The 16,664-nt window shown below is 39.8% G+C and overlaps 1 protein-coding gene across 2 annotated transcripts in view; it reads right to left on the bottom strand.

Annotated features, from left to right (window-relative positions):
* Positions 1-16,664, bottom strand: part of GFRA1 (GDNF family receptor alpha 1) — a 152,867-nt gene that overhangs the window by 45,730 nt on the left and 90,473 nt on the right. For both annotated transcript variants that reach the window (XM_054832596.1, XM_054832595.1), the window contains exon 4: positions 15,170-15,509. In XM_054832596.1, coding sequence (XP_054688571.1) covers positions 15,170-15,509 — 340 coding nt within the window. The remainder of the gene's footprint in view (positions 1-15,169; positions 15,510-16,664) is intronic.

Here is a 16,664-nt window from a genome sequence, read left to right as displayed (position 1 = left end):
GTTTCATCCCTCCCTAACTGTACTGACACCAGCCAATCCATGGTTGCCTTTAAACCCCAGTCAACTGTAAGCTTTTCACTCCCTCCCTTCCCTTATTTAACCATTTAACCTTGAGATATATATCTGTACCCAGTTGCCTTTAACAGCTTTAAAAAGTCAAGGTCCCTACCGATCCTTCAAGACATCCTATATGTATATGTAAATTTCTAATTTTCCATAAAATCTCTACTTTGCCAGTGAATATATACTGTACCTACTAGGGGACAGGTTGAGAAGAAGTGGATTCCAAGGTATGGGAAAAGATAAATAGCAGCACCATGAAGAAAATCTGCCAAGGAAACCCTATGTCACTGCAGTGATTCCTCCTTCGGTCAATAATTAAGATAGTGGCTTGGATCCACCCTTCTGAGCAACTGGGAACAAAGGCAGTTGACAGTTCTAAGGTTTTTACAAATTCTGTAAGTACGTGGATGAGGTCTGTTTTAGGACAGAAGAGAGCCTATTACATCTATCTAGCATGAAATACCTTTGCCATGGTAGAAGGAGCAAGCCTGCTCTACGTGCAGTATTTTTGCATTTCTAAAACAAAGTAGCTCCTCAGATTTAAATGTCATTATTTATGTGACCACAAATAAATCTTTCTGGAGCTGCAATTATACGATCAGCATCTTGAAAATCCTGAAAACCTTTCTTGCAATCATTTCATCATTCTTAAATGTCCGCTTCTCCCTTAGATTATTAGATGCATTGGTCCAGAGATCATTTAATACATTCCTCTTCTCCAAATGTTTTTAAGGACTGATAACTATGGAATAATATCAGCCATTTACTACCCAGGCCGCTTAAAGAATTTATTTGTTGTAAACCCTAAAGGAGGCTAAAAACTGCTCTGCTGATCCCTCTTGCATGCAGCTTGATTTCTGTGTTAATTTCTGAAGAATTTTTGTGGTCATAAAAGGTAATGATCTGACAACGTTGCACATTTAAGTTTTCATAAGCCAAATATAATTCAGATAACTCTGGTCCAAGCAGTACTGGACATCATCACACACCTCCTCCCTAGTGAGTCATCCAAACTTCACACTATCAAAGTTCACACTCTCTCCTGAGCTGTTAACTATACCTGGTATTTATGTGGATTCATTTCCACTGGAGATAAAGTTAAGGCCAGCAAATAAAAACAGAGGCAGACCTCCATCTGCCATAAAATAACTCCATCATTTTCAGTGAAGACTTCCTGATTAACGCTCACTGAAGATCTAGCCCCAAACATTTCCAGTACAGTGGCACTGATGAAAGTGCACTCATCAGCAATACCAAAACAGTGGTACTGCTATTTATCCAGAGAGAGACAAGTTAGCCTAATTAGGAACCATATTATAGTTTATCCTTAAGTATTGCACATGATATTAAGAATTGCTTGGGTAAAAGAGACAATCCTTTCAGGGATGCTGAAAAAGAACAATCAGATGATAGCGGTCCTATAAAAAAAGTGTACTGTGTTAACTTAGTGTTCCTTCAGCAGGAAGCAACTTGTAGGTAGTAACTTGTGGGCAAGCATCTAACCCATGATTGAGCAGTTTGGCAATCTAGAGAACAAACACAGCTTGTAACATGTGTGCCTCCAGGTGAGCACAATTTTACACGTGTAAAAATACATATATGTATCTATTTACTAGATGGCTGGATAGAGAGAGACAGGCAGTTTTATATTGTACATATAGCAGGACTACATTTAAAAGGAACTATTAATTTCTTTTTCTGTTGAAGAATCACAAATCCTCTTTGTGCATAGCAACATTAACGATTTTTTCCTTTCCCTTGCATAAAAAAAAGGAACTGAAGAGAACCACCCAGAAATCATCTTCCCTGGAAGAAAAAAAAATAATAATCTTCTCTTTGTAGGGCAAAAAATCCACAAATTAAATGAGTCCTATCTTAGCCCTGGAAAATCTCCTCAAAGTAAACTGCAGATCTTCTGGAAAGCTTACTTTAAATATTTTGTATACCACTAACTGAAAAAAATAAGAATAATCCTACTGGCAAATTCAAAGAAAATCTGCTCAAACAATAAACAGTCTTTCTGAGTAGAAGAGAAAAAAATCCCAAACCTGCTATTCTCTAATGCTTTGTATTAGGAGCAGTAAAATCATTTGTAACAGTTAAAAATACAAAGAAAACGAAGTTAATTTGTTTTCCTTATGATAGTGGTTCTTCAAATACTCAGCAGGATAAATAAAAACTTTCACATTTTGCTTACAAATAAGCTTTGTTAATAGCAGTATTGTGCTTAATCTGCATATAATTTTTGAGGCAATTTAATTTTATATTAGCACAGCCTGTTGCGTAGGCAACATTGATTAGGTTTTCACTATTTTTTATTCTCCAGGTTTTGTAAAAGTTCTTTGATGTTCTGAAGTTATCTTTGATATTTATCAGTTCTCCCTCTCTAGAGCTGGTCAACTCAGCTTCAGTACTGGTGCAATATTTAAAAGCATGGTATAAATGATGAAGTTGCAGAAAATTTCTAAAACTGTAGTTTTAGTTTGGATCTGGTGTAAATCACGGCCTATTGGAAAGTAACTCTACAAACCAGATATATGAGTCCTCCCCAAGAAGGACTCAATTGCTGGTACACAGGGGCTGAGCCTGGAGAGAGAGAAGTCTTCTCTTTGAGCTTTGCCTTTGCAGAGATGATCTTCAGGCCAAGAACGACATTGAATCCAGATCTCCCGCTGACCGCACGCACATACGCTGCGATGTTCAAGTGAGTGGTCACAATTACCTGCCTTGTTAGTGAATGCAGGGAGTGACGGCTGCTGTCCTCTGCGCTCACCTCGGTGATGTCAGCCTGGATGTTAGACCTCGATGATGAAGACTGGACATGCTCACCTCTCTTTAGGTGGACCTAAAGAGACTGGACTGGACATGCTGGACTTCTCTTTACGTTGCTGCTTGTGTTTAGGTACCTATTTATGGCACGACAGCAGTAACATAAAGAGTACGCAAATGCCAAAGCTGAGTGACTGGGGTGACTACACTAATTAGTCAAAGCTGCTCTAGCGTCTAGACACCATTTGGCAGACACAGTACAGTCACGTAAGGGAAATGCTGCATCAATATTCAAAACAGAAAAGAAGTATAAATCTGACACTGAAAAAATTCAGACTAAGTCAATGAATATGTGTCATAGTGATAAATGACACCATTAGGGAAAAAAAAAACAAGCCAAAATACTTGTTCTTCTTTTGTGGGGGTCAAATGCAGTATCCTCCTCTGTAGCTACAAATAGCTCCTGTATAGCTTGGGCGGTGCTATTTCTGCTGGGATGCAATAGAGGCAAGAGGGGTTGGTATGGGGCCAAACTAATGGCTTCAGTGTTGGAGGAGCTTTTCATTTTGTCTTTGTTTCATAAACACACAGTGAGTGGGCAGCGAGAAAATGAGGCAAAGGCTACATAAGATACTCTATCAACCAGTGAGCCGAAAAAAGCCTCAGAGTAGCTCCATCCCAAGAAAGATGACCCTCCCAGCACCTAGTAATATAGTTTTGACCCATTTTTTTTTTCATTAAAAGCCACTAGAGCCGTGTAATACTAATACATCTCATACCTCCTTAGTTACGTACAGACAATATTGAGCACCTGTGAGCAACTATAAATTTTGACAGTTTTTTTTAAATGGTCATTTTAACATATATTTATTAAACAGCAAAAAGGTTCGTTTTCCTTTGATTGCTACCCCCCTTCTCAAGCAATGACAGCGTCCAGGCCCTGAGGGCACTAATGCCCCTGCCCAGCCCTCAGGCTTCCCCTACCCAGCCATGGCTCAGGACCCCGTTCCAGTCCCCCCAGGCTTCAGTCGCTGCCCCAGTGATGCTGTAGGACCCTGCTCTCCAGCCCTGCCCTGCCCTGCCCAGCCATGGACCCACTGAGCCAGGTCCCCCCATGGGCTGATGTCCCAGCCCGTCCTCAGGGCTGTCCCCAGCTGCCCCACACCCTGCCTGTCCCAGGGGGGTCCCCACAGATCCCAGGGAGCCCCCAGCCCACGCTCCGCCCTGACACACAGCTCAGCATTTGTACCTTTTGGGAAGTGGGAAGGAAGGGTAAAAAAGTAAAGATGTGATGGCAGACCATTTGGCTCCCACGACCTGAATATTGAAAGCAGTTTCTCCCACACGAGCAGATCCAAATCTTTTGTAGCACTGGCAGAAAACATTACAGGATCTTGGACACCAAATACCAGCTACTAACTGAAAGAAGCTGGTTTTTATCTGGTTTTGCTTCTGTTTTGTTATTTTAAATGACTGGCAGCCTAAGCCCACGCAAATATTTGATTCTGGATTCGATTTATCTCTAAAAATTGTGTTGATCATCTGGAAATAAAACACAGACAATCCCCAATTACATACAGGCAGCTTATTTGGATTGTGGAATAACTGGATACAGAAACAACCAGAGACCACACAAGATTCATTCAGATGCCTCTTAGCATCACAAATGCTTGCTCAGAGCACCAGGCACAGACATGACAGTCCACCAAAGCTGGGTCCTCCAGCGGAGCACCCACACTCGATCCAAAGCGGCTAGCTGACTGTCTGCACCGTGTTCCCCACCATGTCTGCCAGCACCTGTGCTATCCAGGCTTTGTCTTTACCAGGGCCCTTGTAGACATCTAGTACCCCAGATAATGGAGACCTAACTGTTAGAAATTCAGTCATGCAAAATGAAAAATATTTCCATCTATGTGTATCTATATTTTAAAATTAACAGTACAAACATTCTATTTTTCTGCTAACAAACGTAATTTTTCTGAGTAACAAGTGCTCTCAAGTAAACATACCCCACACCCATGTTCTATTATTGTATTTTATGCAAAGCAAAATAAAGTGAGTTATATACCATTTTCTGTTAATATTATCCTTTCCCCTTGCTCATGTCCTCTGCTAGATGCATTAGAACTTTTTACACAATGTCTGCTACAGAAAATCAAAAGAACTTAACAAAACACTAATCTCATAGTTTATCAATGTTAGTTAAATCCTCTAAGTGACTCAAGATCGTGCATGAGAGTAATTTTAATTTAATATATTAGCTCTCCTTTGGGTTTAAGGAAAACTACTAAGCTCAAATGTGATTCTAAACAAGTATGATTTATTTGCAATTAGGTAATATAAATATTTTTATACTACTGACCTTTTGTGTAATAAAACCAATTTTGAAAAATACGGTGCAAATCCTGAGCACAAGGTAATGCAATAAAGAATTAGAACAGTGATTCTCAGATGCAGTGACACAAACCAGAATTTTCTCTTTCTGTTTGCAAAAAAATTACCTCACATCATTTTTTAGAGGCCTGTTTGAGAGAACATCTGGAAAGCATTCCACAGGAAATCAAACCTATATTAAATATGTTTTGCAGGGCTCTGTTTCCTTGCATTGACTTTAAGCATGCATAATGTGTTTCTGTCTTCTCAGCTGCAAAGAAAACACTTCTCTCAGAATCTTCTACAAAATGATAGGCTGAACTGTCAGTCTGTGATTTCTATCAGGGGACGATGGTAAGATTTCTATTATTTAGTCTATCTGTCTCTATACCAAAGCTCTCCAATAACATGAACAAATCCACTAGCTGCTTTCCGAGTACCGTGAATTTGTATATTTTCATTTTATTTCATTTCCTTTATGCTGTTTAATTTGAAGCTTCTAAATATAAATGACTGTCATGTTTAAAGGTGTCCAAGCCTCAGACTGTCTCTTGATAGCACGTTACTCAGGAAAGAACTAGTGCATTACGGATAGAGTTGTTCTCACTTCATTAGCTGGGCAGACAGGAGTGTCTTTGAATTACAGGCTGGAAACCTAAGAAAATCATTGTCACTCTCAAAAAGCAAGCCAGAGAAATTAGTGCCACTGCAAGCCCTTGAGTGCGCCACTGGATGCTTAGGTGTTTATTAACAACTATATTGTGAGTGCACGCTGAAAGGATGTGGTTCCAAGTACCTGAGAAAGACATCCATGACAATAATATTCTCTCTAACCACTTGAATAAACTATAATAGAATATTGCTGGCTCAAGCCTGAAACTGTTGTGGAGTTTGGAGACAGAAAGTAATCTAAAAAGTCCAATACAAGTTCTCTCTTTACCAGAAAAGTTTCTCTTGGATCAGCACTGGATCATCAGGTTTCCTAAGGTTATGTAGGGATGCTTTTTGGATAGGAAAAATCCCTCAGTGGCACTGTGGTACGTGTGGTGGCATTCCTGAAGGGAATAGCTCTGCGTCCCCTTGTCAGAGACCTGGCTGAAGGAAAGAAAAGGTGCCCAGTGTGTCCTGGCACTCAATCGTACAGGGTCTGTAGGCAGCCAGCATAGCTGAATCTCATCCTGAAGCTACTCTAAAAACTGTTCTGACTTTAGGAGTAAGACAACAAATATAAAATCAGAACTACAGCAGATAAAAGCAGATTAGAGTCTCTTTTATGTGAACCTTTTTTCCCATGCACAAAACAAGCTCCATCAAACAGCAAGTTGAAAAGTTCTGGCACTAGCAAACCGATATAGCATTGATCTTATTCAACATGTTTTGCTTGCTTTTAGAAGCTATATGGATATATAATGCTAGCACAAAAAGCACTGATTTTTAGTATAAGACTGGAAAATAAACCGTTTTTACCAGTTAAGGATGATGTGACTATCTTAAGAGGGTTTTTTTGTCTCCACTGTCAACAAACCTGAACGTGGCCACTGAGGCTGAGAGCTGACAGCCTGTGATATATCCATATGTTTACAGAAGTTGCTCTGAAAAACATTGTCCATTCTGAAGGATATTTTTCAGTGCTGCATGATGGCCAGTTACTGAGCTGCATCTCCAGCATTTCACAATGCCTAATTAGTAAAGGGAGCAGCGTAACTGAGAGGACAACCACTGTAATTTATGCTTGAATTGGAAAAAAAGAAAGTGAACTGAACATTCAAACGATACAGTCAAGTTTTAATTTAACAGAGGTCTTAGTCACATGTGCTTTATAATAGAAAAGCTCGTTGTAAAGGTTTATAGAATGTGCTTGAACAAATACAGGGTAAGCACAAACATGTGAATGTAAGGTCATCTATTAATAATCTTAGGCAAGGGTCACAGTCAGCTCACACAGAAAATCTATATTCAACAGTAAACACACACCAGAAAACTTTTTCTGTGTCACTTGTTTTAAAGCCAGGAGATAATCAAAGCATAGGAAACAACCACCGCCTCTGCCAGAAAGTCTTTGTGAATACTAGTACATTTACATCTGGCTTCCACTTAACAGTAGTTACTCCATCAGTAACATGGTAGTGCTTAAAACATAATGAAGGCGATGCAATTTCTATTCAGTAAACATTAAAATGCTAGAATTTGAAATTATGCATGTGGCTGTCACTTGCTCTATTGAGAAACAAAGTTTTATTTTTAGTTCCAGTGCTTACATTTTTTTGCAGCTATTTTAATAGATGAACTGCCACCAGAAATATTCTCTTACTGGGGCCTGATGTAGAATGATATAAATAACCTTTACAAAGTCCAGCATAATGGAATGGTAAAATCAGTTGACATTCTTTTAATTAGCACTGCCTGAAGATTTACCTACATAGAACAGGAATAGCCAAATTCATCCCTGGAATAAATCCACTGAAGTCACTGATGTCAGAGGAAGCACACTGGGAATGGACTTGATATAATAGCTCTGTTATTCACATTAAACATACAGCAGCTTCTTGCCTGTAGCATATACATGGCTTGAGGTAAATGAGAAAACATTTTGATTTATTGAAGAAAATGCTATTGTGTGATATATATACACCCTTTCTTGGCCCCAGAAACAGCCAGTTAGCCAAATGTGACTGGGTGTACATTAAAAGGGATCAAAAATCTTCTCTTCACCACATTTAACAGATTAGCGTGTGAAAACTACTCATGCAAACCGGTAGATGCTTAACTCCTGTTCTCTAAAAAAAACCTCTCAACTAACAATTCAACAAATCAGCGGTAGCAGTGCTCTTAGTGGAACCCCATCCAGCAAAGCAATTAAGTGCTTGCTTATCTATAAGAACATGAGCAGCTCCAAATTTAGATCTCTATTAAAGTTTAATACCAAATTTAACTTTCCTGGATTTCAATATTTTTGACTAAACATGGGTGAAACTGCTTCATTAATATATGTAGTTTAATCTTTTTCCCATGATAAATGAACAAAACAAAATGGGTCACATTTGCCGTGCTGTAACCCCCTTCCTGGCTTGTCTTTTGAATCTGTAGTCTTCTCATTTCTTATGTTATACAGGTAGTTTTCCTTTCTCACTTAAAATAACAAAACAAGCCTTTTCAGACCAAATGGTACACAGAGATGAAGGACCACATTTGGATGATACAAACAGCCCCAAGTTCTTAAAGTTTACTGGTGGCTGTACTGGTGGGGTACTTCAGCCCGCTAAATCATTTTGGCTAAAAAGGGACTGACATGGAAGGCAGGGTATCTCAATACAGCCTATAAAACTCTAATCATTTGAATCCCAGTTTATTTTATGGTTGCTGTATGTTCATACACACATACTTTATTCCCTCTTTCACTTTTTCAACCCTGTAGACAGGTAGTGAGGAATATTGAGTGCCATGGTTTGTTCTTAACCTTAAAAGTAACCAGAAAGGACTAACAGGACCTCAGTCACATCGGGGATACTGCCAAAGCTACACCATGCACACAGAAGCCATCTGAATCCAATAGTCCTGACAATGTTGAGGCATAATTTGTGTTTTACAGATAATGGGCACAAAAGAATTAGGCTCCTTTTCCACGGGGACTGGGTTTCAGGAATCAGCAGAGGTTCTAGCTGACTGAAGGAATGCTGCTTGGAGAGTTTCAAGCTTGCCTGACAAGGGACCTCAGTGTACAGATACTGCCTACTTACTGCTTCTTGGAGCATAAACCCCCTGTGTGCGAGGCTCTCTTCATTGTTAAAGCACAAAGCGATGTGAAAGTTTGTAGGAATAAAGCTGAGCCATTTTTCTAATTACTATATCCTTGCGCCTTTGCTTCTTTCAGAGAAATGTCAATCACCCAGCAAGCTTTTAATCTTGTAGACCTTCTTAAGCAGAACAGAGAGAGTATAAATGAGGACTGGCCAAGCAGATCCTGCGCTGCAGAATGAGATCCATCTACACTTTAACAGGGAAAAAGCAGTCTTGCTTTCCTCAGTATTCTGATTTTTTGGATTCCAAAGGGATTTGTGGATATGTTTTAAGAAGGAACTGCTTGATTCATTTGGAGTTTTATTCAGAGGGAAGAAATTTTAAATGACCTTTTTTTATGGGGGGAAGAGTAATATACTAATACTCTGTCTATTATACTCTGCTAACGAAAGACAACAATGTAATGAATCATGTAAAGGACTAGAAGGGAAGATAATAATACAATATTGCAACATTTTCTATCTTTGCCTTGACTTGAAAGGGTTTTTGCTTATTTTGCAGAGACTGCATTAATATTTTTTTCCAGGCTAGCAGTTCCCCACACACATACTCCACCACACCATCATGTTTCCTCTGCAGAGCGCACTGTCTTCTGTCCCACTTCCCCCCCCGGATTCCATTTTTTTAATCTTATGAACTGTGATCATTCCTCACTATTAATTCATTAAAATGAATTAATACCTGGGGTTTTAAATTAATATGGTACCTCTAGCAATATATACACATATGCATACAGTTGTATATACATATAAAAATCATTCTTCAAATTCAGGCTATGCTTATAGACGTGAAGTGAGCTTGTGGGCATGCTGCAGTATATGGGCCACAAGGTAGCTTTACATTTTTTCCTATCCCACTCGAGACCCTTCCTAGCAAAGCCCTGATGTCACGCACTGAGAGCAGGGAGGATCTGCAGGTAGCCCGATCTCCGGCTAACCCTATTACACCCTGCAGCTAGCGCAGGGTGAGTCAGGCAGCACAGGAGGGGTTTTGCCCACTGTCTGACTCAGTCTCCAAACATACAATACAGGCAGAGCCTGCACGTCTCTAGAAATCAAGAGTGTCCCTGTTTTAATGTCCTTAACAGCATCACAAAAACTATGTTGTTGTCCTGGTTTTGCATACCCACAGCAAAACAATCATCTCAAGGAGCTGCCAGGCAGCTTTGAGTGCCAAACTGATATGAATACCCCGGAGGGATGCAAATCCAGCTCTGTTATACAGAACTGCATAATGCTGCTGTGTCCTTCATGAAAATATCCATTAAGTGTCCTTCTAACACGTAAAGCTAGAGCCAGTCTGAGACTGAGCAGTCAAGCTTAGTAGCTGGCCAACTGAATTGTAACCAATATAAGCTACAAGGCTCAGAAGGGGAGGTAGCACCTCTGTTTTCCCTCTCATTTGCTGAATTACAGATGATCGCTGGACTGTGGCAGGATATTGAGGGAGGAAAAGAACAACACGCAGAGGAGCAGGTGAGGAGGTACTGTAAGTGGCCATAATAGAGAGAATTCAAATGTGGCAGAGAGGTGGTGGAAGTCAGATAATGACTGGGAGATGTGGAAAGAGGAGATGAAAGGAGACTAAGCAAGGGGAAGAGGCATGAGAAAAAAGTAAGGGAGAAAGTGAGAAAAATCAAAGAGAAGTCTAAGGAATAGAAAAATTGAGGGAAAGGGCATATTTCTTCTTCCCCTGTCCTGTCTCCCCCCACACATCCCTTTAGTGCACTCTTCCCTGCTACTTGTTAATGCTGTAACTGAAAAAGGCTCCCTCCTAACAGAAGATGCTGGGCTCCCCCTCTCCTATAGCAGCACAAAAAAGGCTGACTGCACATTTATAACATCTCATCGTAGACTTGCCTACAGTGTTGAACCACCCCCTCCTCTGGCACATTTTATCCGTGAGGGTGTAGGGTTTGCAGTCAGTAATGGCACATGTTGCAGGAACAGCCCTGAAGTCTTACGCAGAGAAGCCACTTTTACAAACAGCTACTGGTATAAAGCACTTGCAGATTTGCACATGCCTTATGGAAAAGGAGCACAGATACAGTGACTCCCTTTCCATGGAAAATTATCATTAAAAATGGTCGTAACAGAATATAAAGAAGGAAAATTAATTTCTTGGCAAGTTTCTTACGTTTTCAGGAAATGTAGCAAGCAGCTGAGCTTTTGTTCTACCTTTTACTTCGGATGAACTCTTTTACGCACTGATGGAAATGTTTGCATATCTTCACACAGTGTTCTTGTACCTGTAGATGCAGATATCTTTCATACAGAATTGAATGGGTGCTTGCAACAAAATTAAGACTGGATAGGATAGGATAGGTGACCAGAAACTGGTCAAGAGATAAGAACACACCAAGGAAAGCACATTTATAAAGATTTAGCTCTCTGAATGCACAGTGCCGAAAATATCTTTATTGTATTTTCAGGCAGATGAGCCACCTACTGAAACCTAATAGGACATTTCATTATTATCCTTCAGATATCCAATGAGGAAAACTTATTTAAATATATTATGCGGCCATTTTATCTTTTTTTCTTCAGTATCAAATAGCTGTGCCAGCAGCATGTGCTTTTTACAGAACTAAAGGCAAAGCATTAAGAATAGTATTTATTTTAGCCAAAAGAAAAGGTCCAAACAGCTGTCTTCTGAAATTAGTCAAGAACTACTTTCTGCCTATCTCACTTCAAAAATGAGCCTCAATGATTTGACCAATCATTTTGAATATAATTGTGGAGGACAAGAAACATACTGTTACTAGATTCTTATATTAACCAAAAAATGCTCATTTTATGCTACCTTTCTTTTCAGATCTTTGCAGCACATGACTGGATGGATACTGTTCTTTTAATAAATCATGTGTCTGTATCATTATCATTCTGGTCAGTGCCTTCTGAACATATCCAGGAGACAGAGGAAGTATGCAAATTCAAAACACAGATTATTAAAAAGACCAGACTAATGACTCACGCTTTCATTACTCAAAGAAAATAGTATTTGAAATACTGTCAAATGTGATAGTGGCAAAAATGAAGCACAGTGCCCTGCATTTACAGCTGAATTAAAATTTTAAAACATGCCAATCAACTTTCTGAAGTTTAATTGGTGGCTGAAGTGGTCAGAACAGGAGGTTCCTCAGGTTTGAGCTATTCCAGGACAACATCATTGGTGAGAGTTTTTGACAGTATATTGACTTTCCTCAGAAGTTTTATTTATGTTCATAATAAAAAGGAACTCTAATGGCTTCTTTTTGTTCTTTGGTTTTTTTGCTTTTCTTTTCAGTGAGCATTGCCAGGCATGCCTGAGAGACTCCAATTGGTTTCAAAGCTGGATATGGCCTGGGATACAAGTAGAGACAGCAGAGAAATGGTAATGAAAGTGAACCATTCAGTCTTCCGATGAAGTTGAAAAATTAGGACTGTTCACATAAGTCAGAACTTATTTGCATTTCCTGACATTTCTGGTCTCTTCTTCCCTTGATCAAGAGTTTATGTTATATAACAGATAGATTAATGAATAAAAAAGAAAAAAATAAGCAAAGCATCCTGCCATCTCAGTTAGGGGTACCTGCAGTTTGGCCAAATCACTTCCCTGCTCTTAACTTTGTTTCAAAAACAGATTCAACGATATATACATCCGGGACAAAGCTTTTTAAAGAGCATCCTAAACCGAATGTTTAAATACTTGTTTGCACAGGCCCAGTTGATATTTTATACAGAGAATGGGCAGACTTAAATCTTGCATTTCTGAGTAAGAAGCATTTGTAAACCATTTGCGAGTATACTTTCAGAAACCCTTTAGAACTTGTCCCCGGTTTCACAGTAGGCAGAAAATTATTCTCAAATTATTATTCCATTTAGATACTCTTTCTGATTTCAAAATGAAATAGAAGTTATCAGAGTTAGAATTATATACCTACTGACTACTGCTTTTAATTATTCTAAACATATCTGGAATTACTATGTAGAGTGATGTTGATCAGTGCCAATACTTTCAATAGCAGGGAGGAAATCTTCTCCCGTTTCTCTCCTCCTGTCCAAGTCCCTGTTTTTCTGCTGGACAAGGGGAACAAATCACACCAACTCCCTCTTAAGTGCACGAGTCACAGAGACAAAATGTCTTTCACTGTATTATGGATAGGCTGGAATAGCTCTGCTGCTGCTTCCTCCTCTCCATGACAATAGAGAGGGAAGGTATTAAATACACTAGCAGTTTAGACAGCCCAGGAGGTATTAACACCTATGTGAGATGACTCTCAGCACACATCAAACTTGCTTTACCTCCAGGCATAGGACCTAAGTGCTGCACTCACTCACTCTGCCCCAGACCTCACAGGCATTTGCCCACCCGTTCCCTTGTACCGGTCCAGCCCCTCGCCCTCACAGCCAGGTCTCACTGTGCCTTGGAAGAGTCCAAACTTTTTAATTGGTATTTTAAAGCAAAAGAAGCCACAGGAAGAACCTGTAAATAAATCCACTTTCACCCCAGCGCTAGCTGCAACTTAGGGCAACGGGAACAGAGATTTTACCAAGCATTCTGCTGCAGCATTGCAATGGAGAAAGCACGCTGCCGGACTTGTGAAGTCAAATTAAACAAAATGCCATTAAAAACTTAGCTGCTGAGACAACATTAGATCAAAGCTGACCAAAGGAAAATACAGTCATGAGAGATGTAATGGCATTAATTTAACTAAGTAATTCCTGAACACTGCAGCCTGAATAATAGGAAGAAGTCTCCCTATAAAATCCTCTCTCCCGTTTCATTGGCACTGTTACACACTGGAAGTTTGGCAGAAAACACAGTAAAGATACTGTAACTACTAATTAACAGGGCCTGTGTATAGGGAAGACAATATATATAAGCAAAAAGACGAACGGCACAACATGGAAATGGGAAACAGGTGGTTCTGAGACTACATGTATCCAGTTTCCATAAACTGCAATAGCATCAGCTGTGAAGGTGCTGAATGCAACTCAATGGACTGAAATGAGAAACCTGCTCTGATTTAAATCTGCTCTAATTTGGGTCAGCAGGAAACTGGCTCCAGATTTCCCCTGAGCCATCTCGCCTCCCTGCTGCTCACCTCTGAACACCACTCGGGCCCATCTGAGGTGCTATGGCTAAACGCTTAAGATCAGCAGTGGAGATCTCATAAACAAACTTCAAAGTAAATATTTTACCAGGCACATGTAAGTACTTATTAAGATTTATATCATATCTTCAGCATCCTTGACATTTTACAATAGTGTTTATTTCCTTGCTTGCTAATTCACAGAACTGGATAATCTACAAGGAATTTACACATTAGAAATGAGCAAGATTCTCGGGCATAACTTCATAAATATGACATTAGCACAATGATGTTCTAATATAAACATAGACAATGCTAAGTAGGACTAAAGCATTTCCTAAGGGCAGAGGAGTTCCTGTATGCCACTGAATAAGCATTGTGCGACAACCTGCAGGGAACTCAATGCAGGTGAAAGGACCCAGTTTGTCCTGTGAAGCTCTGCGCTGCCTCTCCGGGCGGGACACACAGAGGAAAGAGGCTGGGAATTAGGGCAGTGAATCAATGACCCTCCAGTTCTATCAGCCCAGCACTCTTGTCAGGGGAGGGGAGATAAAACAATCCCAAGGCTAAAACAGCTATACGAAGATAGAGGGATCTAGTCTACAAATGTGAACTTTTTTTTCTTCACAAGTAGTCTGTGTATTGTGACCATTTATGAAGTCCAACACATGGCTTGTAATCACAGTTACTAGTGCTTACACGTAAGATTACAATGAAAGTAAATCGCATTAGAATGAATGATTCTATTATCACCTGGTCACTAATGGGACATCAAAATCATTGTGAGGCATCATTTCATGGAGACATCTAATGAAAAGGTTTCCAACAAAAATCTGTAAAAATTAAACTGGGGGTTTAAGGATTCCTCCATAATGCAAGGGAGTAGCTGTGGACAGTTTTGGAGAAGGCACCCACTGTAACCAGATGCAGGCTTCTGTTACTCTGTTAAGGACGTCAGAGGTGTGTGCTTTTTTCCCTGACTCATCCTTTTCCCTAGTGGATATTCTGACCCTTAGTCCTGGCAAATCCAGCAGTACCAAAAAGTTGTCTCTGGTACCTCATTAATCACTCCCCTGCCATGTGCTATCTTACCTGCAGATGTAATTCTTCTTGCAGGATTCTTGTAAATTCAGGCAGTTTGGTTTCTCCCTGTCCTCATATGAACACACAGGAACAATAGTCTGCCGTCTCCTTTCTGTACAGGCTACGTCTCGACAGGAGCAGAAGAGCATCCCGTAGCTGTGCTTTGGGGGAACTTTGTCAAAAAATAGCCGGAGGGCCTTATGACACTTCCGCTTGTTACAGATTTCATTAGACGTGCTGCTGGTGCAGGGGGTTATGTAAGCAGATCTGAACCTCTTGCAGGTATCATTTAGGTTACAAGCTTTTGCTGCATCCAAGCAATTGTTCCCCTTTGAAAGTACTGGCTCCACTAGAAAAAACAACACAACAGCAGTAAGAAATGCGTCACATTTATATTGTGTTTTGATGTTTGTGTTTATTTCACTGTTAATGAGATCCTGATTATATATTTGTTACATACAAAACTTTCATGGCCAGAAACTGAAACCAGTCCATATGTTTCTTAGGGTAATGGTTTAACGAGTGAACGAGAGCAGGCATGCGTTAGGATCAGAATGCTGGCAAATAAATGACGGTTACACCAGGCAGGCTGTACTTCATCTTCTGTGTGGCAGACATGCAGAATGAATATTGGGTAAGACTTGGCCTCACTAAAAGGCTATTAAAATCGCTGGTAAATTGGAAGGGATACGTTTGCCCCATGGCACAAGCACACAGTGAGAACATGGGCTCCTAATGTTTTGTAAAGCTCTGACATTTTTTATTTTTTTCCTTTAACAGCATAAATGACATTCAGTGTCTACACCAGGTAACAACATTTAAATGCAATTTGTGTACTCCGCAGAATGTAAAAGCCACATGCCTGTTACTACAGCTTTTGCAGTATGAAAACAGCCCACCCAGACAGAAAGGAAAGCAGGTGCAGCCCCACGACTGTGAGCTCTCTAAGGCCACCCACAAGGCCTGTAAGCTCCATTCTTGGTTAAAGACACTTTTATAAAATTTATAGATGCTACTTCAACCCTGGAAGTTTTATGAAGTTTACAAGCTTTGAAGAAGCTGACGTACTATTAACAAGTGACTGTGAGAGAAACATTTTAAACCAAGGAGTACGTGTCTCTTTCTCTCTCTCTCTCACACACACACACACGGTACAAGAAGTTACAGAAAAAATTAAACTCAGATAAAAGTTAAGCCTATAATAACACATTTAATTTTGCAATACATTATCCAGATATTAAAACCCAATATATGCTTTGCTTGAAAATGAAGGCAACTGGTATTAGAATGCAAAATTCAATTAAGAATAATCGTAATGCTGCTTTGGCTATTAGGAATGCCAACATCACAGATCCAAGAAAAGACATTAACTTCCCATTGCTACAGAATTTGCAAGCTGAACAAAACATGCTGCAAATATCTAAAACTCTGCAGCAACCTCTTAGGGGGTCTGGCCAAAGATAAAACATCTCAAACACTCCAAAGCTCTGAGTTCCTCTTAAAA

This window comes from Grus americana, chromosome 7 (genome assembly GCF_028858705.1).
Source record: "Grus americana isolate bGruAme1 chromosome 7, bGruAme1.mat, whole genome shotgun sequence".
In the NCBI taxonomy this organism is placed as follows: domain Eukaryota; kingdom Metazoa; phylum Chordata; class Aves; order Gruiformes; family Gruidae; genus Grus; species Grus americana.
This window is presented reverse-complemented; position numbering and strand designations above follow the sequence as displayed.